This window comes from Taudactylus pleione, unplaced genomic scaffold (genome assembly GCF_031769625.1).
Source record: "Taudactylus pleione unplaced genomic scaffold, aTauple2 ptg000652l, whole genome shotgun sequence".
NCBI lineage: Eukaryota > Metazoa > Chordata > Amphibia > Anura > Myobatrachidae > Taudactylus > Taudactylus pleione.
In genome coordinates this window covers 1703100-1726315 of record NW_028285054.1, presented here as the reverse complement: position 1 = coordinate 1726315, position 23216 = coordinate 1703100, and the positions used below count along the sequence as shown (strand labels likewise).

Here is a 23216-nt window from a genome sequence, read left to right as displayed (position 1 = left end):
TAGTTCCACAGCAGCTGGAGGGCCGCATGTTGAATACCCCCTGATATACAGAAATTAATACTTATTGTTGTCCTGACATTTGAGGGATGCTGTACATTGTCTTAATTGATCTGTATAAAATTGACTATAAGAAGCGTGTTATGTAAATAAAAAAAGGCTGACAAATTAAAACTTTTAAGTTCATGTTTATACCGGGTTTTGTCTTTTGTCGTGTGGGGAAACCTTTATTCCATTGCCCGCTATTGAGTTTTGTGCGCAATTAGTCCCCGAATTGCTCGGTGTCGTCAGAATTGGTGAAACGTTAATTCGTGCTGCTGGGATTAGTTTGGCTGATGACTGTGTTCTGTCGTCATCCAGCTGCACTAAGAGTCTCCATGGGCAGTGTCATTTTTTGGGACTCCATTAATAATTGACCCTATATTTCTAGAAGGAGTAAATTCTGTGTTAGGAATTACAGATCCCCAATTTCCACTATTGTCCTCATCAAATTTATCAAAAAGATTAAACATAGCGTATGTATCCTTAATTCGCTAACAAGACAACTCTCAAGAATGCATTCAAACGTGTTTTAGGATGCATTCATATTGGTTTGCCTGAGATTAAAGTGATGGAATTAAAATATCTGCATTCTGTGTTCTAAACCCAACCGTACCTCAACATCTAAGTAAAATCTAATGGTGCATACACACTGTCAGATGAATGATTTCAGACCGTATTAAAATTAATGAAATCGACCAAATCTGACTGCAAACACATCAGATGTCAGATATCGTTATCTGACAATCGGGTACGCGCATCGTTCATCGTTACAGGTTCACATGTCAGATTTTCTATCAGATATGAACGATTGAACGATTTTTAAAATCGTTATTGTTCAAATCTGATAGAAAATCTGACCGTGTGTATGCCCCATTAGATTTAATGGGCCCCCCTCGTTTAAGGCTAGATTTACATTGGTGATTTACTAATGGCAGATTTGTTTTTTGTTTTTTTTAATTAAATTAATTTACTGCTGAGTGAAAGACAAATTTTAAGGTGTTATAAATCCTCAGTTACCGGTATGGAACTCTCTTTTTGAACATGTTTGTGAATAAATGGACTAAGCCAGTGGTTCCTAAACTTCTTGAGTCATGGCGCCCTAGAGTATTAGGATTGTTTTCACGGCACCCCTAAATTTAAGTTTGTTTTAACAAATTCAGAAAAAAAATGTAAAGTGAAGTAAATTGTGCTGACCTGTCATCCTTAGGTGGTGGACAGGTATGCACTTTTTGTTTGCCCACATATTTACATTACATTGACCATAAATAATTTGATTTGGTGCTGACCACCATCCTGAGGCACCCCTGCAAGTGTCCTGAGCCACCCCAGGGTGCCACGGCGCAGTTTGGGAACCACTGCACTAAGCTTTAACCTTGATTCATTGTTTCTTTGACTTCTCATGGGTTGTGTGTCAACTGCAATGTAAATGAAAGCTGCCTCTAATAATCAAATGTACTTTGATTCCCCCCCTTTTAACAGTCTAATGGTTTTGTTCCTGCATGGTCCTTCTACTAATGCAGACTGTTTATATGTGAATACTCCTGTTTTGTGTTCCGTGTCTGTGTTCCTGCTTCCAACTCTATTCCTAACCAGAACATAAGCTGCATACACAGGGCTCCCAGATTCTGTTCTCAGATCTCCCCAACAGAGCTATCACTTAGGATGTACACCATGGTGCCCCAGGCCCTGTATGAGAGCCCTGAGTACAGTCTGACACCCAGCACACATTGCCTCACGGACTGAGATGTCTACAGCTTTCCAAGCTAAAACAATCTCCCTTTGTATAAATAACCACTACAGGCAATGTGTTGAGATCAGTGGGGACCTGAACACTGCTTTATGGCATTTCAGTGCTGCCTCTAGATCAATATGCACTGACAGTACCCTGATCTCTATTCAACTAAAATCAGACACAGCTGGCGGGTGGGAGCCACAGTCTAATTGGTAGTGGTCTTGCGGCTTAATCTGTTCTCGGGGTTAACCACAAATATTGTTTCCCCCAGATGTATGAAGGAGGGACCACAGCAGATATCTCCAATAGCTTCTGCAATCCCTTCATTCCCACTGGCAGCCCCTTCCCTCATAGGTTTCTATGGGGGATGTGATGCTGCCAATTCACTAACTTTTCCGGAGTTTGGCTTTAGCCCATTGTAGCCTATGGGCTACACATCACAAAACTTACCGGGAGAGGGTTCCATAGGATCATTCATATATGGGCCCCTAGATATCCCTGTAAAAATAAGCACTTGCTGGCGCCTATAGATGCTGCATTAGGGAGTTGCCATGTACACTTGGAGGTGAATGTAACTTGGGTGGTTCACAAAACTGGTGTCTTGCTTACTGAGAACTGAAGGTAGTACGATTAATACAGACCTCAACCGCTGGATGGAGCACAAAATCAGCAAACGTAACTACACAGGTAGTGATAAGCCTCACAATAGTTAGTACAAGTTACCGCACTAAAATCCCGACATGGAAATGTAATTGCCAACAATAATGTTAATATTTATTTTATAATGTCCAATATTGCTGGAGATGTCCAAAGAGCCAGATAAAGGACAGACTGTAAGTGTGGCCCACACCACTGCAATAAAAGAACAGTTTACTAACACACACATATATCCCGATTCCACTGTATATGTACTAAACAATGCAAAGTGATGTTTCACGCCTGTCGTTGAGTGCAAGCCCCGAGTTATGTTGGCTGTAGAAGGTGGCAGGACATGTTGCAGTGGACTTGTCACAATGAATCCTCTACTATAAATTATGAGGACCTCAAATATACACAAATACATAATGTGCTTCAGAAATATATATATAGATAGTCCAGTGTACTTTCTGGCTGGTTTCTCCATGACCCCCCCCCCCAGTATGGGCAACATTCATGCAATGCAGCTGTAGAATAATATTAATGGATGCTACTAGCTTGGCATAGCGCCATCATAAAAAATTAATATGGAAATAATTTTTTAAAAAGTACTCATTTTAAGATGATAACGTAATATTGGGTAGACAAGTCCACGTTACATGGAAGCTGTCTTTCCAGGGGTACTCACAGTGAATGTCTGCAGAGATCAGCACTGATGTTTGGTACTGAAGGAACAGACCAGTCTCTTTCCTCCCAGCTCATAGGAAGGGGCATATGATTTGTATTGCTTTGTCTACACCTCCAGTGATTCTCATTGGTTTGTCCTTGCATGTCCACTATCCTGGTTGCAGCATGAAGCGTGCCAGTTCTCTGAATGTTCTTAACACGGGTGGCAAGGCTGCTGAGGACCACATGCAAGTAAGATGCCCGATCATGTTCTTACATCATCACTTAGCACTAGTGTATGTGTGTGTGGTTTATGTGATTAGTAACCCCGAGCCCTTTCTAATTTAAGTCCTTTGTTCCTTAAGGGGACAGTATCCGCGCACTAAAATACAGCTTTCCCCTATCTTGTGACGAAAAGTGCAGATTTATTTCACTATAAACTACATGCACTACTGCCATAGTCCATGGACTTACACTAGAACTGCTCCTAACTGTGATTGCGTGACACCTGACCACTGCTCTTTACTAACATAATGACACACTAACACGCTACAGCTTTACCGTGTGCTAGCTTATCATTCATGTGTGTGTCACCGGTCAGTCATCCAGATTCCATCTCAACTACTCATTCTGGCTTTTTGGCACACACAGTAATACATTTAGTGAGAAACATGTTTAGGATAAGTGATGGGCGTGAAAGGGTTACAGGCCTGGTCATACGTGATCCGTTTATAGTCCTGTATGAGAGGTGGGGGCGGGAAGCCTAGTCTGTGTATTACGGTAGTAGTACTGTGGCCTATATGTAAATGACCTTTAACTGCGATCATGTAGAATAAATAGGCACGCAGGCTTTAATTATGGGAATACAAATACATTGTGGTTGTGTACTGTCTGATATTTTATTCTTCATTTAATGCAAATGGGTTTACAGTACATATGTAATGTAATCTTACTAATACAAATATATACAGCATTTTATTCTAAGCTTATGGTGGATGTAAAGAAGATGCCCCCTTTTTTTTTTTAAACACTTGATCATCTCTTTTAAAGGGAAATAGGTAATTAAAAATGCAGTAAATCTATTGGATAAGAACATTTCCGTGGAGAAAGTGAGCAGCTTACTTGGGTGGGGGGGGCTTCCTGCCAGGTCCCTTTAAAGAGATGCTTAGTAAAGTGTGGATTGTCCAGCTAAAGGAACGTGGCACTGATAGAGGTTTAGCAAATGGAGATATAGATAGATATATAGATATATTGTACAGAGCAGGTCTGATCTTAAAATGGCACAACAATGCTGGTGCTTCAGACTGACTGAGTAATTCTGGCTAAGGGAGTGATCTAATGGATACAATCACAAATGTGGGGTGTTTCATTTCATTCTAGTCTATATAGTATACAGTAGATTAAGTAGAGTAAAGAATTACATAATAGGAACACACACTATACTACTGTCAGCCTGGCACCAGAGACACAATTGTCTTGAAACATGTATATAGAATGAAGCCTATTCTACATACACATAGATGGACGGGCGCTATACTATACTATTATCGGTATTTCAGTATCACCAACTACATTAAGATCCTGCCCCCAGCAGAGCTGTAATTGGGCTATAAGGCCAGTGTGACAACTAAACACATTGATGAAACAAACCCCAAAGAGAATGTGGGCACATTTTTACAGTTTTAAGCTTAAAATATTGCACAACCAGTAAGAAACCTTACCCGTCCTGATGCTCCTGACATGCGCTGTGGATGGCTGCAGGCCTGGCCCTGGCACAAACCTAATCACTTTGTATTTAGACAGAGTAATAGGTCTCTGCCTTGCTATGATCAATTCTGGAAACACTGGCAAAATTGCCCAATGGAGGGGGAGGGCGACGCCCATCAAAGATGGCAGGAGCTTCAAGGCAGACCAGCTCTATAAACCCTTGACTACAAATATATATATATATATACACACACACACACACTCTACTGTGCAAAAGTTTTAAACAGGTGTGGAAAAAATAGTTTACTTTTTATCAATTAACAAAATGCAAAGTGAATGAACAGAAGAGAGATCGGAGTCAAATCAATATTTGGTGTGACCACCTTTTGCCTTCAAAACTGCATCAATTCTTCTAGGTACACTTGCACAAAGCCTGGGATTTTGTAGGATAATAGTCAGGTGTATAATTAACCAGTCATATCAAACAGGTCATAATGATCATCTGTTTCATATGTAGGTTGAAACAGTCATTAACTGAAACAGAAACAGCTGTGTAGGAGGCTTAAAACTGGGTGAGGAACAGCCAAACTCTGCTACAAAGGTGGGGTTGTGGAAGACAGTTTCATGTCACAGGTCATATACCATGGCAAGACTGAGCACAGCAACAAGACACAAGGTAGTTATACTGCACCAGCAAGGTCTCTCCCAGGCAAAGATTACAAAGCAGACTGGAGTTTCAAGATGTGCTGTTCAGGCTCTTTTGAAGAAGCACAAAGAAACGGGCAACATTGAGGACCGTAGACAGTGGTCGGCCAAGGAAGCTTAGTGCATCAGATGAAAGACACATCATTCTTCCCATCGGAAGAGGTCCAGCAGTGCCATCAGCTCAGAACTGGCAGAAACCAGTGGGACCCAGGTACACCCATCTACTGTTCGGAGAAGTCTGGCCAGAAGTAGTCTTCATGAAAGAATTGTGGCCAAACAGCCCTACCTTACTGTACACGTGGAAACAAGGCCAAGTGACTCAACTATGCACAAAAACATAGAAACTGGAGTGCAGAAAAATGGCAGTAGATGCTCTGGATTGATGAATCAAAATTTTAAATATTTGGCTGTAACAGAAGGCAGTTTGTTCACCCAAGAGCTGTACAATAATGAGTGTCTGCAGGCAACAGTGAAGCATGGTGGAGGTTCCTTGCAAGTTTGTGGCTGCGTTTCAGCAAATGGAGTTGGGGATTTGGTCAGGATTAATGGTGTCCTCAATTCTGAGAAATACAGGCAGGTACTTATCCATCATGCAATACCATCAGGCAGGTTTGGAAAAACCTCCCGGCCAAGTTCCTTCAAAAACTGTGTGCAAGTGTACCTAGAAGAATTGACGCTGTTTTGAAGGCAAAGGGTGGTCACACCAAATACTGATATGAGTCTGATTTCTCTTCTGTTCCTTTGCATTTTGTTAATTGATGAACATAATTTATTAACACTTTTATTTTAGAAAGCATTCTTACTTTGCAGCATTTTTTTCCACACCTATCTAAAACGTTTGCACAGTACTGTATATATGTAGTGCACTATTTTACAAAGTCTACTTCAGATTTGCACATTTAAACATCCCTCCACCCCGCTTGAAACTATGCCCTATTTGTCAAACTTACTGCTGTCATCCCCAAAAGACTATGGGCCATATGTAATAGCTTCCACTTTCTCCATTCAAATGCGTCTTATTTGCAGAGTGTTGCGAATAGGACGCACAGACAGCTTCTGCTGATTAAAATATGTGGCATACTTATGTTCTGTGTGCCACTGCATTTGCATGCTACGTTATAGTGGAATCGGTATGTAATGCCGGCGGACTGAATACCGACGCTAGAAGCCTGAACCGGGGCTAGTAAGTACCCTAACCCTCCCTTAGTGGTCTCTAACCTCAGCCCGTTAGTGCCTAACCCCCCCCACCCCCTTCCTGCACCCTAAACCCAACCCTGTGAGGTGCCTAACCCTAAGTCACCCACCCAGGGGGTGCATAAAACTAACCCCCCCCCTCAGCTAACCGCTAACAGTTCCCGCTTACCTTTGATTGGGATGCCGGGCGTCGGGATTTCGGCATCTGTCTAAAGATGGGCGTCAGTATTTAGATGCCTATCTTTAGTACAGAGTCGGATTCCGATATCCGGCATTTCAAACGCCGGTAAATAAACTGCATTCCGTTAGTGTTACAGCCGCTGACCGTGTAACGTAACATTTCGTATGCAAATACACCGGCAGCCACACACAGAATATAGGCATGCTGCATATCATTTTAAGCAGCAGCTTGTGCATCATATTCGCATCGCTGTGTGAATTAGACTCATTCGAAAAGACGCTTGGCGCTAGTCGCACAGTGGTCACGTGTTTAACGCAACTTATAGCGCACGGAGGTAAGATGTATGTGGACACATCTGTATCCTATTTGGCCTATTGTCTTTTGGAGGTGACTAATTAGGATTACAGATTACGTAGCTATTGAATACATTGTGTATGTTGTTAATAATTTGCCTTTTTTTTTTTTTTTATAATCCCCCTCTTCCTCTTTTTGTACACAGGAACGAAATAATTGTCTGACCGACTCGCGAGGTTTGAGTGCTAGTCACACTGACTTGGCTCATTAAGATTCGCGCAGAGAGACGAATTACAGAACCTTTACAATGAAGACGCACTGAGACACTAAACTTCCCCCACCCTGTACAAGAAGCTTACTCATGTTTGAGAACGAATTGATCTTTTTACTTTTTCTAAAAAGGATAGGAATATAGATTTTTAATTTAGTGTAATTAGGTTTTTGTTTTTAAATGGAACATTTTATTTATAGGTGTGTATGTATGTATAATTTGCTGCTTGCCCTGTTGGCCTTAGAAATATAATATATATATATCGTACAGAATAATTGGATCGCTGTTACAGCAGCCACACATCAGGCAGAAAATGTTAAACAGACATTGGAGATAAACAAATGTCCACATGGATTGAAGATAATTACAGTATGGAGACCATTGGAAAATGATCTATTGTGAATAGCTGAATATATGCTAACTTTAAAGTAAATCGGTAATTGAAATATTGGTTTATAACGATACAATAGCGGTTTCCATTTTTTAGAGGAAGGGCCTACAAATGCATTATTTTTTTTTTTATTGTATGCAAGAGATTAAGGGCATGTACTGGCTGGTTTTACACAGCTGTCTCCTGAGATCAGAATGAACAGACCTCAATATAGTGATGAAAATGGAAGTGGTACATCAGATGGTGGATATGCAGCTGATCCCTATTTGGTCTGTCTGGCATTTTACATCACCAAGGTCCTACTGCTCACTATTCATAAGCACACTTGTGCTAAATTTGCTGGAAAGGGAACGAATGAATGCATAGGCTGTCACACAAGAGGATTGTCCTGAATGTCTAAACTTTTTAGGCTTCAACAATGGTTTTTCAGTTAGCATTAATGTTCCTAAATATCTCTGGATGCTATTTTTAAATCCAAGAGGACCGACTTAAGCAACTGAAAAATCTACGTAGCCACTGAACTAACTCGTAGCAAATATAACTTTAACAGTACTCTGGTTATTGGGTCATGTTCAGTCCTACAGTCATTACAAGAGTTTCCTTTTTCTGCTGCAGCTTGGAGTGTGGTTTAAAGAGAACAATCTATCTTACACACACACACTACAAGTATTGCAACAGTTACACATTTAAAAGGACACAATCATTAAGAGATTATAGCGTTAAATAAAATCAAGAGACATAAAAAACCACTACCCCTTCCTCGATCCATCTATAGCTGTCAGTTCTCTAATACCTTCTTTATACCAAAAACCCGAGTCCGACCTGGATTTTTGGATATGGTTCCAACCCAGGTCAGACCCCATTTACACTGCACCTTCAATCTGAGTTTCTCCCAGGTCTGCCCTGCTAAATCTATGAGGTCATAAAAAGTGGGAGGTGACTGCTCCACAACCACCAATCAACTCATTTTAGGCATGACCCAGGTCGCACTGTTTACACTGCACCATTACCCGGGTCCAACCCTGGTAGCTACCTGGGTTGGAATGCTGGGTCATTTTACCTGGGTTATTTTTCAGAGACCCTTTTACACTGAGTTGCAACCCGGGTCGACCCCGGCAAAAACCCAGGTTTTTGCTCTGGTGTAAAAGGGGTTTAATAGAGAATCGGCACATTAAATTGCTGTATGGCTGGGCTTCCCAAATTTCTTAGGGGCTACTCTTCCATTGGCACATTGGTGAAAAAAACTTTTACATAGTTGGTATGTTAAAGGGACTGTGTGTGCTACACAATGCTTTGTTTATACCTCTGTGCAGGCTATAAGTAACTACAGGGGGTGTTACATTTTCTGTCTTTTTTTTTAACATTGCCATTGGACTGTGCCCACAAGCTAATTTTATTGAGAGGATTTGTACATCCTAATGAGTGATGTAAAAATGGGAGCACTGAGAGAAGAGAGGTCAAACTATGGCGACTATACTGAGTGGTCAGATCTGCAGGGAGCGTTACGGAGTCAATCCGAGGAACTATGTATTATCCTATAATGGGGAATATTTTAGACATTCAGACCTTTAGCACTTAATTTGGATGTTTTATTCCAAAACTTGTTGGATAACGCTGTTCCTGTGCCAGAATGTGTTTCCTGTGGGGGGGGGGGTTCAGAAATGGACACATTATAGCTAAATGTTTTAGCCATGACTGGGAAAATATAGACCGGGGCAATTTATATAAATGGAATCTGGTTATATGATGAATTGTTTAAATTTGTTTACTAGTACAAGTGGAGGGTTGCCTAGTCTTTCAATAGGAGCTTCAATATGTGAAAGAGACCAGCGATTGGTTTACTCCTTTCCCCTGTACATATTCACCATGATACCAGGCACTTTCTGCATATTTGTTTGGTTCTCTAGATTGGACTGTTACAGATGCAGCGACTAGTCTCAGATGGACTGATTGTACATAGCTGTCACTCAGCTCTACGTAGTACCTGGGGTACTATATTTATGAATGTCATTTGTATTTGGAATGTGAGGTGTGTATCATTGTCATCTATGCTTTAATGCCAGGACGATACTTACCATATAAATACTTTGAAATCTAATAAAGATGACTAGATCACCCGTCTGTCAGTGGTTTTCCTTGTGGTGTTGAAGATGAACAGCCCTGTATATGAGAGCTAAAAGGTCTGCACCTTAACCCGCAGAATGCTCCCTTATTTTTAATGGAACAAAAGGGTCATTTGACTTTATTTGCACTCTATGAAATTCAACTTCTATCAAGCTGTTCCTGTCATCTGTACATGGCGGAGGCAGCCTAATAAGTCACCAGGAACTGCTGATATGACTGGGGCTGACTTATCCATTATTTGGCCAGGGGTGCAGTGGGCACTGACAGGCCTGGATTACCCTAGCACATTTTCCATGGTTCATTTTGACAGAAGGAGACGGGTACTTAAAGTAGTAACTTACCTCTGGTCATAAAAGGTCTGAACACTAACATGCAGCAGAGGACTCAGATTATGTGTTTACATCCCCAAATTGTCATATTTTTGTTTTCGAGTTAATAGATTTATACTGCTGCTGAACTAAAAATCCAAACTGCAGCAACCATTCTGATTACAGGTGAGTGCAGAACGAACCTTTTCTACAATTACCTATAGAATATGGACACACGGGACAGGAAGATGAAGGATGAATTGACGTTTTAGTAATTACTTGTGTGAGACATTTAGACTACATCAATATTAAGATGCATGCAGAAAAACCTTCATAGCCGTTATGTATGTAGAAAGAGGGCTCAACTGTAGTGTGGCTGTAAATCACAGGTTTTGTATTCATACATAGGATTTGTAACTACAGCGTTATCTTGCTGTGAGTACAGACATAATAAGTACGTGACATAAGTAACTTAAAAAAAAAACACTATAAGACTTGTGTAAATATTTAGTACAATATAGAAAAAGGGCCAGTTAATTATTGCATTATAATTGTTCACATTATTTTCTCTCCAGCAAATGTACAGCGCTATTCTTTCTACAGAAATAGCTAAAGCATGAATAAAACACAATATATAGTACAAAAGTGTCCCGAATCCAAGCGCCATACATTCTGCAGCACCTCCGCGGATTGTGTGAGCAGGCTCTAAATACAGGCCCACTCTGGTTGTGATTTGGGGTCCGATCAATACCACAGATGTGCTGTATTTGTAGCTACAGGGTCACTCAATATTGACTGTATCTCTGAGTGGTGGTCCAGGCAGCAGCATTCATATCTTCTGAAGGCATCGGTAACCATCACCGGGGAACGTCTCCAATACGTCTGACCTCATTTCTGTACCTGACCGCAGGTATTTCCAAATCCACTTTATAAACCGTTCATGTCCCCTCTCCATCAATTCCCTTCACACCTTCCAGGTCTACTGTGTAGTAACCAGTGGCCCGAGGAATATGGGGGGCAAAGATTACTTCCATTGTCCTTAAAACACTCCCTGTGTGTGGCGGAGGTGCCATGCGCTGCGTGCGAGTGACCATGAGTCTCATCAAAAGCTGGTTAGACCAGGAGATCCCTAACGCTGGCAATACCTTTCTATCCTGTAGCCTGATTAAACACAAAGGAAATCCATTCAGTGCAGAATAGGGAGGAATCTAAGGCAGATACTATTTGCAGTTTATGTACGAGGCTGCTATTCATGCTGCATCAACAGGTTTTGGGCACTGTCTCTCTTTTCTTTTCTGGTTTGGACTGGTGACCATAATCTCCATGAAGACAGACCGAGCCCTTACACCCAGGCATAACTACAAACCTCGGGTTGCTCTCTATATGAAGAGATCCTATCACTGTACATCTGTCTAGAACTGAACTGATGGAAGATGGGCTGACCGTCATGACCTCAAAGCCTAAAGCCGGGTACAGACTAGGACGACTGATAGGCAACTCATCTAATCCTCCATCCTATCTGACAATTGGCAAGTGCATACACGCTTGCCAATCGTCGTCATGATTGATGTCACAACTGGGCGAGCATGTAAATGTCTGCCCAGTTCAGTTGTCAATCACCGGCGGCCTCCGCATCAAGTGTACAGGTGCTCGTCTGACCGCCCGTACACACAGCACGAAGCTCCAATAAATCTGCAGCTACACTGGGCATCGGCTGTGCTGCACAGCCAACGCGATATGTCTGTGAACGTCGTCGTTCAGACATATCGCTGGTACACACCAACCGACGCGCCAACGATATATCGGCAGTTCTATTTGAACAACTGATATGTCGGCCAGTGTGTACCCAGCATAAGATAATATTCCTTTATTTAGAGTGTCACCATGTTACCCGTAAATAGAATGCATGTCAGTACTATTAATCAGTTTACTTTGCATCCTATTTAACATTATTTTGAATGATAATAATTTTGGAGCCATTTAAAATTGTGACGATATGGCAGGATTTTATAACCGTCCACTTTATTGGTGTAAGTGATGAGATAGATTTACTGAGAAATATGGTAGGATGCAGAGTGAAACAACATAGTAATAAAGACGACCTACAAAAATAAAGTCAGAATGGTGTGACCACACACAACACTTACCCACAGTGAGCCAGCACAGAGTCTGTTTCTTTTACCGTGTCTGTGACCTACAGGGCAGAGTAATATAGGGTACATTATGTGCTATTCAGGCAGAGACAATGCATCTCATAGCGGCTTCTCCTGCTGAAATCTTACTGCAAATATGTATACACTCGTACCCTAAGTACCTGCAAATGGTATAAGTGTTGTATATCACATATTATATGTTCTTCACTCAGATCTTCTTTTTTATTAATTTAGAATACCATTATACTTAGGCATTAGAGTACCATTGGCAGGATACCTTTATGTCCTGTTGCCAGCAGTATCAGGCTGAAGACAACAGAATCTCTTTCCGGCAGGCACACCGTCCTAGTAACCCCAGGCTGACTCTGTGATGACTGGTGAGCCAGCTCACGTGTGCAGAGGTCAGACACACCGTCCTAGTAACCCCAGGCTGACTCTGTGATGACTGGTGAGCCAGCTCACGTGTGCAGAGGTCAGGCACACCGTCCTAGTAACCCCAGGCTGACTCTGTGATGACTGGTGAGCCAGCTCACGTGTGCAGAGGTCAGGCACACCGTCCTAGTAACCCCAGGCTGACTGTGATGACTGGTGAGCCAGCTCACGTGTGCACAGGTCAGGCACACCTTCCTAGTAACCCCAGGCTGACTCTGTGATGACTGGTGAGCCAGCTCACGTGTGCAGAGGTCAGGCACACCTTCCTAGTAACCCCAGGCTGACTCTGTGATGACTGGTGAGCCAGCTCACGTGTGCAGAGGTCAGGCACACCGTCCTAGTAACCCCAGGCTGACTCTGTGATGACTGGTGAGCCAGCTCACGTGTGCAGAGGTCAGGCACACCGTCCTAGTAACCCCAGGCTGACTCTGTGATGACTGGTGAGCCAGCTCACGTGTGCAGAGGTCAGGCACACGGTCCTAGTAACCCCAGGCTGACTCTGTGATGACTGGTGAGCCAGCTCACGTGTGCAGAGGTCAGGCACACACGGTCCTAGTAACCCCAGGCTGACTCTGTGATGACTGGTGAGCCAGCTCACGTGTGCAGAGGTCAGGCACACCGTCCTAGTAACCCCAGGCTGACTCTGTGATGACTGGTGAGCCAGCTCACGTGTGCAGAGGTCAGCCACAATGAAGATCAGGGGCGGTGAACCCATCTAAAATCCTATTCTAAGGAACGCACATTTCCTGTTAAATAGTTGCTTACAATACATGCACTTGAGAAGGATAACCATTGAGATAAATACCTCACACTCTTTTAGAACAGCTTATTAGATAAGAGGTAATTACAAACAGAAGTGTTTCTACAGACCCCATCCACCTACAGATGTGTCCTTATACATTGTTGCTGCAGTCGCACTAAAGAGCCCCTCTCGGCGCGATAGGTCCCATGAGACTCTGCTAGTGCCGGACGTCTTATTAGGATGAAAATGCATCTATAATGCGATGCGACTAAAATGCACCAGGACACTGTGCGGATTAATCTTATATGTGACACTTGTATATCTGAGTGTGATTGAGTCTCTGAATCTGTATACAGAGTGCTACAATGTAGCAGCCGCAGCTTTCTTCATTCCAAGTTCCATTGTGCTTCATATACAGTCTAATGCTGCCCATGCACTAGCAGACATGAAAACGACTGCACGATTACGACATTGTAACCATACAGTCGTTTGTCAGTCTGTGATGAGCCTGCACTGAACGAGCAGTCATTCAGTGCAGGCTCATCCATCATCTGCAAACATGCTGAACCTGATGATACCGTCAGGTTGTCCAGCATGTTTGCCCGATGATAGATGTCTAAACGACCAGCGGGATCGCGCATCACTGGTCGTTTTAGACATTTTTGCAAACGCTTTCGGAACGATTACAATATTGTTAAAACGCTCAACATAATAATGTAGTGGATGGGCACCTTTAGTCGCACACAGATATACATGTGTCGCATATCAAATTAGTCAGCAGTGTCTCTTGGTGCGTCCCGGTCGCATCTCATTGTGACTCAGACACATAGTTGTTCAAAAAAGACGTCCGATGCTAGCAGAGTAGTACGGGACTTGGCGGCTCACTTAAGCCAGACAAGTGGCGCTGCTTGGCATTTTGCGGCTAGATGAATGCGGACACATCTGTACCAGCCCTAACTGTACACTCATATACTTCTCTCCTGTCTCAATTTGCAAACACCTAGGGAGGAATTAAATTGTATTTGCACACCCGATCGCCAGTCTAAACCGAGGGAGCAATATTCAATTGTTTTATTTTTTTGCACATGTTGCGCCCAAATAAACCACGTTTAGACGCGTAAAGTGGCTTAACCCATCTAAAGTGCCGCTTAGCGCGCAGAAATGTGGAACTTTTGGCCGCTTTCTGATTGCCACCTCAGTAGGGCGCGAGCAGAAATTATGCAATCGTGCCTGGTGGCCGAAACAATTGAATAGCTGACGGGCATGCAAAATACAGCAGCACACAAAAACAATGTATTCCCCCCTTAGAGTGGGGCAGTGAGAGAGTGCGGTTGGTTGAATTGGGGTGAGGGCGCGTGTGGATGGGAGCCCTGCCTCATTTTTGCCTAGATAAATGTTGGGAGGTATTTGCTCATACAAACATGTTTCTTCAATGCTGCTGCAAATCCCACAAGGCTACAGAAGGGGTCACCAGCAGAGACCGCCATGTGAGGAGCTGCCATGGCCTAAAGAAAACAGTTTTCATTATTTAAAAAATATGAGATATGGTAAGAACTTACCTTTGTTATCTCTATTTCTACGAAGTCCATAGGGTTCCACAGGATACCTTGGGGTATAGGTGTGACGTCAGTCATCGGGCACCATAGAGTTAAGCTTTCAGCCTCCCAGGATGCACTAGGGTCCCCCTCCTATACCCCGCCCCCGAGCCAAGGCACCTCAGTTAGTTACCAAGCCATAGGCCGGAGGAGGAGAAGGAAGAGAGAGAAAAAAGATCTGGACACACACAAGAATCACATTCTCACCAGAGGGAGACGGAAAAACCGGTGACCAGAGCAAAGCCCATCTGCAGCACAGGTGCGACAGGGCGGGAGTCCTGTGGAACCCTATGGACTTCGTAGAAATAGAGATAACAAAGTTAAGTTCTTACCATATCTCATATTTTCTACTTCAGGGTCCATAGGGTATCCACAGGATACCTTGGGGATGTCCCAAAGCAGTATCCTTTAAGGGTGGGGACGCTCCTGTGCTGAAAGGAGAATCCGCCGCCTGAAGGAAGCATCCTGAGAGGCGAAGGTGTCAAACCTGTAATACCTCACGAAGGTATGGACAGAAGACCACGTAGCAGCCTTGCAGATCTGGACTGCAGAGGCACCACGTCGAGCTGCCCACGAAGGACCCACAGACCTAGTGGAATGAGCCTTTACAGAAGGAGGAACCGGCAGGCCTTCATGAAGATAAGCTTCAGAAATAGCCATACGGATCCAGGCTGCCAAAGTTTGCTTTGAAGCAGGCCAACCCTTTTTACGGAAGCCATAGAGGACAAACAAGGCGTCCGGCTTCCTAAAGGAAGAAGTGCGGTCAACATAAGTCCTTAAGGCCCGCACAACATCCAAAGTGGCCTCACCCACTGAAAGACCAGGTGAGTTAAAGGCCGGAACAACTATTTCCTCGTTAACATGAAACTGGGAAACAACTTTGGGAAGAAATTCAGGTCGAGTGCAGAGCGCTGCCCTGTTCCCATGAAAAATCAAGAAAGGGGGTCTACAAGAGAGAGCCCCTAAATCAGAAACACGTCTGGCCGAAGCTATGGCCAGAAGGAAAACAGTCTTAGCTGTTAGCCATTTAAGATCCACTGAGCCCAGTGGTTCAAACGGCGGTCCCTGGAGAGCCCTCAGGACCACAGCCAAATCCCAAGGCGCCACAGGTGGAACAAAGGGCGGCTGAATGCGGAGAACATCTTGCATAAAGGTGCGCACATCCGGGATTGTAGCAATCCTACGGTGAAACCAGACAGACAGGGCCGAAACCTGTACCTTCAAAGAAGCAAGGCGGAGCCCATGATCTAGTCCCGCTTGTAGGAAGGCGAGTATCCGAGACAGACGAAATTCCCGCGGTGCATAACCTCTCGGTCGACACCACTGGAAGAACGTATGCCACACGCGATGGTATATCCTCGCGGAAGACGGCTTCCGAGCTCATAACATGGTACGCACCACAGAGCTGGAAAACCCCCTGGACCTCAGCATGACTGTCTCAACAGCCACGCCGTCAAAGACAGCGGAGTCAGGTCCGGGTGAAGACAGGGACCCTGCGACAGAAGGTCCGGTCGTAGCGGCAACCGCAGAGGACTGTCCACGGACAGACCTTGAAGGTCTGAGAACCAGTGCCGTCTGGGCCACGCGGGAGCTATCAACAGGAGCGTCCCTCCTTCCTGTTTGAATTTCCGGATTACCCGTGGAAGAAGGGAAATCGGAGGAAACAGGTATGCGAACCGGAACGTCCACCGGACGGACAGAGCTTCCACCAGAGACGCCCCTTCGTCTCTTGTGCGAGACCCGTACACCGGCAACTTGTTGTTGTGCCGGGACGCCATGAGGTCGATCTCTGGAAGACCCCATCTGTCCACCAGCAGTTGAAAAATGTCCGGGTGCAGGGACCATTCCCCCGGATGAACGTCCTGGCGACTTAGAAAGTCCGCCTCCCAATTTAGCACTCCTGGGATGAAGACCGCTGATATGGCCGGAAGATTGCGCTCCGCCCATACCAGGATCCGAGAGACCTCCACGAGAGCTGCCCGACTTCGGGTTCCTCCTTGCCTGTTTATGTAGGCCACGGTGGTAGCGTTGTACGACTGGACCTGCACCGGACGACCCTGGAGAACCCGATGTGCCTGCCGGGGAGCATTGAAGACCGCACGGAGTTCCAAGACTTCCGTCGGGGTCCACCTGCCCTGGAATAAGTGTGGACCCGAAACTGCTCCCCAGCCCCGAAGACTGGCGTACGTTGTCAACAGGACCCAATTTGGAACCCAGAACGGACGTCCCTTGCTGAGATGGGTCGTCTGTAACCACCAGGCAAGGGACAGGCGAACCTCCGGGGCGAGCACAATCGTCTGGGACTTCAGAGACTGAGGCAGCCCGTTCCACTTAGACAGGATCAGGTGCTGCAGAGGTCTGGAGTGAAATTGGGCATATTCCACCATGTCGAACACCGACGCCATGGAGCCCAGTAACCTCATCGCCGAGTGTAGAGACACCTGGCGGCTGTGCAGACAACTGCGCACCCTCGACTGTAAAGCAGAGATCTTTTCCCCCGTCACGAAGATCCTTTGCTGTCTTGAGTCCAATAAGGCTCCGAGGTGCAGAATCCTCAGAGACGGGATTAGAGTGGACTTCTGCCAGTTGATTAACCAGCCGTGCCGTTGCAGTAGTGCAATGGTCAGGTCCAAGTGGCGTAGAAGGAGCTCCGGAGATCCTGCCACTAAGAGAAGGTCGTCCAAGTACGGCAACATGCGGACTCCCTGCAGCCGCAGAGAAGCCGCCATGACCGCCATCACCTTGGTGAACACACGTGGTGCTGTCGCCAGGCCAAAAGGTAACGCCCGAAACTGGAAGTGGTCGCTGCGGATTGCAAATCTGAGGAACTGTTGATGGCGCGAAAGAATAGGGACATGCAGGTAAGCGTCCTGTATGTCTAATGACACCATGTAGTCCCCAGGTTCCAGCGCCAGAATGATGGACCGTAGGGTCTCCATCCGAAACTTCGGCACCCGCAAAGACTTGTTGAGAGCTTTGAGGTTTAGAATCGGACGATACGACCCATTGGGTTTCTGCACCAAAAAAACATTTGAATAGAAACCCTGGCCCCTCTGGGAGAATGGAACAGGCACTATAACTCCAGCCTGGAGCATAGTGTGCAAGACCTTCCGGTTCCGGTCTGATGGTAGACCCGTGTTGAAGAATCGAGCCGGGGGTCTGTGCCGGAAAGAGAGGGCGTACCCTTGGGAGACCACCTCGAGAACCCAAGTGTCTGTCGTGGTAACCGACCAACACCGGGCGAACTGCAGCAGGCGGCCTCCCACTTTGGGATCCCCCAAAGAGAGGCCCGGACCGTCAGGCCGCAGGCTTGTCATCTGGCTTAGGGGCCGGACGTCTGGTACTCCATGCCTGCTTCCGGGGCTTGGCCGATTTCTTAGGACCAGCCTGTCGAGGAAAAGACTGTGGTTTGGGCCTGCCCTGGGCCCTATAAGACCGAAAGGACGATGGTCCAGAACCAGAAGGAGCAGCGGCCGACGGGAGACATGCCGATTTGGCTGCCGCCAGCGTGGCCACAATCTTGTCTAGATCCGGGCCGAAAAGAACTTCTCCGGTAAATGGCAACGCCTCCAAACCCTTTTTGGAATCAGCGTCCGCCTTCCAGGATCGCAACCACAAGGTGCGACGAGCGGCCACCGCTGCTGAAGAAATTCGAGACACCAGGGTACTAATGTCTAAGGCCGCCTCGTTGATGTAAGTGGCCGAATCACGGAGATTACCAATCAACTCCGCCTGATCGGCCGGACAGTCGGAATCAAAAGACACCTCTAATGAATCCGCCCAGCGCTCCATCGCTCTGGCAACCCAGCAAATGGTCATAGACGGCCGTGCTGCCCCCCCCGCAAGGGAATAAGCGGACTTCAGGCAGATCTCCACCTTGCGGTCCGTAGCATCCTTAAGGGAGGACATGGATGGCATCGGCAATGTGGCACTACGGACAAGACGGGTCACGTGAGAATCCACCTGTGGAGGGGATTCCCACTTTGCAAACTAATTATCCGCGAACGGATAAGCCACCGCCAGGCGCCGTTGCGGCTGGTAACGTTTGCCAGGCTGTTTCCACGCCTCCTCTAAATGGTCCATTAACTGACCCGAAAGAGGAAAGACTGTGGCATCGCCCTTCACATCTTTAAAAAAGGCATACTTGGATTTAGCCGCTGGGGGAACTTCGTCCTCAATCACCAAGGCTTTGCGGACTGCCCGAATAAGTCCAGGAATATATACTTTGGACTTAGCATCAGCGTCCTTAGTGTGGAGAGGTTCCTGATTGTAAGGATCCAGAATCTCCCCATCATCAGACGTCCCCTCGTCATCCTCATAAGGAGCCGACAGAGACGCCACCGGCCGTTTATGTGGCCGCATCACAGACTCCCCTTGCAACACATCCGACAAGTGCTGTACAGAACTCGTCAGGGAGTTAACCCATGCCGGCTCCTGAGAAACCGGGGAAATAGGGAGACTGTGGGGTACCACCAATTGTCGTGGGAAACCCTGCATGGGTGACGACACCACTGACTGCTGGGACAAACCCATCTGTGTAAACGCGGGCTGCGGAGCTAACTGGCCCACTAAGGTCGTAAGCGCCTGAGCGAAACAAGCCCAGGGCGGCTCCTGTACCGGTGCTGTAACCGTAATAGGCCGCGCCATTGACAAACACTGCCGACAGAGGCCCTCCGCGCTACGTCCCCCTCCGCTAACGGTACTTTACACGTAGTACACTGTAGCCGGAGAGGAAAATCACTTTCAGACATGATGGCACCAAGTATGTGATCCCTCTCACCAATTATATATTAAATAGGCGAGAGACCACCCTGCAGCACCGCACCGCAAGGGCTTAGCAGAAAGGACAGGGACAGTAATAAAGCTGACAGTCAGAAGAAAAGTTACAGGCAGCAGCGCTAGCACAGTCACATACAATGCAAAGAAAAATCAATTCCTGCACTAACATCGCTGATCACTCAACTACGCAGACACAGGGCCTGGTAGGACACAGCGCTGCATACACAGACCTGCCACAGCGGAGGAGAGGTATGCGGGGGGACCCAGATCACGATGCCAGTGCTTCCAGCAGCGTTCACCATGCGTTCTGGAAAGATGGCCGCCGAGGAGCAGAGAGGAGGCTGGCCTGGGGGAGGAGCGCTGCTACAGGACCAGTCGGCAGTGTGCAGAGAGGGCTGTGTGCAGCGGGGGAGGCGCCGGCTGTGAGACAGGGAAGGCGCGCTCCCCTGGCATGCATTTAACCCCCGGGACGCCGCAGCGCTACAGCTCTGCTGCGGTCCGCTGTCCCAGGGGGGTAGTGGAAGCGCAGGTTCTTACCTGGCTCCACGCTGCAGCCAGTCCCCAGGGAGCCCCCTGCCTGGGGACTCTGGACCATGTAACAGCGGGGACCCACCGCGTGACCCCACTGCTTACCTTGCTGTCCCCCTTGAATCCGGCCATGGTCCGGAACATCTGGGGTCACCGCTAGCTGTGACCCCAGATGCTCACCAGCATCCCCGGATCGGTACCGGCGGGGGTATAGGGAAGACAGCATGGACGTCAGGACTGACTGTCCATGCTGTACATCCAGATGTGCAGCCACAGCTGCATGAAGAAAAAGCTTCAGGGGCTCTTCTAGCCCCCACTCCAACAGGTGCACCCGACTCCGGCCGGGCACCAAACGAAACTGAGGTGCCTTGGCTCGGGGGCGGGGTATAGGAGGGGGACCCTAGTGCATCCTGGGAGGCTGAAAGCTTAACTCTATGGTGCCCGATGACTGACGTCACACCTATACCCCAAGGTATCCTGTGGATACCCTATGGACCCTGAAGTAGAAAAGCCAGATACTAATATATTAGGCAGGGAAATATTATACACCTCAGTCCATTTCTGACCAGTAAGCAGAGTGCCGCTATCTTAGAAAAGTCGGGAAATTATCATGTTAATGTATATAAACTGGGTCAGATGGAATAGCGTAAGACCATACCTGATTGATGCAGAATACGGGAGTTGTGAAGCTACTGCTGAGCTGGTGAAGTTTGGCCCCAAGTGTCTGCAGATGTTTAGCCTTCAGGACGGCATCGCTGGCAGCAAACTCGCTGCGAAACAAAGCCGCAATGGAATCGATAACGATCAGGCGGATCTGACCACGCCGGAGGAGGACGGGAAGTTTCTTTGTGATGCAGTCTGTCAGCATCTCCTGCAATATGGCAACGAGTCCCCAATTAGTCAGGAATTATAGAACTGTGTCATACCGAGGTTCAGAAAAAAAGATCCAGGTACTGACTCATATCTCCTGGTCACATACATTTGCCTGATGTGCACCTTTTTCATTGCCCAATATAACCCCTTAGAAGGTTTATTTTTTTTAATTATTTTATTTAACAGAAGTCATGGATCACAAAACAGTAGGTAGCGTGTAATGTCCCAATTGCTTTTAGTCAAGTACAGTCCAAAAATCTAGCATTTAGAGATATACAGTCCAAAATCCGCCATCTTAGAGATTTAGGGCCTATTCAATTAGGTGCAAAAAGTCACGTTTGGCGAAAAGAGTTCGCCGGTGAAAACTTTTTGCGCATACGTGTGTATCATGCTATACAATTGCCTGCGAAAACGCCATAGGCAGAAGCCGGCAAAAAGTAAAAAGTTTCCCCCTCTCAGAGCAGGTGATAACATGTGCGGAATCCCTGCTTTTGGGGGCCTTGGTTTAGAATTCTTTGGACATAGCCCGCCCCAATGAATAATTAGGCAAAAAAAAATAAAAAATTATAATTCGCTTAATTCCCCCTAATGATGACATGTCATTTTTTAGGGTGAAAATATAAAAAGCATTGGAAAATGGTTTAAAGTACTGGGGCAGGTCTTTTTTTTCTTTGGGGGGGGGTGGGGGGGGGGGGCTGTATGGATGGGTCAGGTATTTTGGGGGGCTGTATGGATGTGACAGGTGTTTTTAGGATAGCAGGTGTATTTTTAATATTTTTTTTTTTTAACTGCACTTTATAGACACAAATATACTAATGTACCCCAAATTTAACTACAGCAATTATTTTTTTCCAAAAGTAATTGCTTTATATCATTTTTACACACTTAGGTAAATATGTATATAACTGCCCTTTGACTCAATTACTTTTATTAGGGCTATTAATACACTTCTATATTGATTTCCAGTACAGACTGATTTCCCCAAAATGTGGTGTACTTTTCACTAGTTTCGCCATACGCAATTATCGCACATATGCGTTTTCGTGTGTTCTGCAATTGGATAGGGCGAAAAGTGGGAGAGTGCATTGAGAAAGTACACGAAAAGATCGAATCAAAACTGGCGAATGCGGCGTTCAACATGCAAACGTTTTTCGCCAAACGTGACTTTGCACATAACTGAATACAGCCCTTAGGGGTATATTTACTATTTAGGATTACAAAAGTGGAGATGTTACCCATAGGCAACAACCAATCAGATTTTTATTTATTTATCTAGTACCTTCTAGAAAATGATAACTAGAATCTGACTGGTTGCTATGGGCAACACCTCCACTTTTGTAAACAAGCATGTTGACCGGATAACCTCAGCTCGCCACCCAATCAATGATTAGTTTTTGATCCCATTAGGGATTTCATTAGGAATGACGCCTTCATTAGTACCATGTCGGGATTTGACAGTCGGGAAGCATTCCACCGTCGGCTTCCTGACTGCATCCCTGCCCAAGGCATGCTCACTCTTAACATTGTCCCTAATGGACAGTGGGTAGTTGTCACTCCTCTATGCCTGAGCCCACCAGCAGGGCTCGTTGACGCCCAGGTGCCATCATATCTGGGACAAAAAAAAAGTTCCCTTCAAAACGTACTTCTAGGAAACTGCAAGGGACCAAGCCTGCCGCCTGCCACCTGAATCTGAGCTCCAGAGGATGGGCAACCAAGGTCCCTGGGCAGAGTTTCCTGGCCACGCAGGGGAAGCTCTTTGGAGCTCCCTGAAACCACTTAGCTGGCTGCATTGGCCAGCTCCCATGCACCTTCCCATACCACTATCAGGGATGAAGCTGCATGGGAAGGCAATCTGATTTCCTGGAA

At 46.0% G+C, this 23216-nt stretch overlaps 2 protein-coding genes across 8 annotated transcripts in view; one reads left to right on the top strand and one right to left on the bottom strand.

Annotated features, from left to right (window-relative positions):
- The window catches only part of KLC1 (kinesin light chain 1), an 85324-nt gene extending 75387 nt beyond the window's left edge, over nt 1-9937 (top strand). For 4 of the 5 annotated variants that reach the window (XM_088455361.1, XM_088455359.1, XM_088455360.1 and 1 more), the window contains exons 15-16: nt 3259-3325; nt 7360-9937. In XM_088455361.1, coding sequence (XP_088311487.1) covers nt 3259-3325; nt 7360-7425 — 133 coding nt within the window. In that variant the 3' untranslated portion in view covers nt 7426-9937. The remainder of the gene's footprint in view (nt 1-3258; nt 3326-7359) is intronic. The other variant, XM_088455362.1, reaches the window with a different exon arrangement.
- Nucleotides 9938-10230: 293 nt separating this feature from the next.
- XRCC3 (X-ray repair cross complementing 3) overlaps nt 10231-23216 on the bottom strand; it is a 44221-nt gene continuing 31235 nt past the window's right edge. For all 3 annotated transcript variants that reach the window (XM_088455366.1, XM_088455364.1, XM_088455365.1), the window contains exons 6-8: nt 21136-21348; nt 12396-12442; nt 10231-11409 (exon numbers count right to left, since the gene is read on the bottom strand). In XM_088455366.1, the coding sequence (XP_088311492.1) occupies nt 11187-11409; nt 12396-12442; nt 21136-21348 (483 nt within the window). In that variant the 3' untranslated portion in view covers nt 10231-11186. The remainder of the gene's footprint in view (nt 11410-12395; nt 12443-21135; nt 21349-23216) is intronic.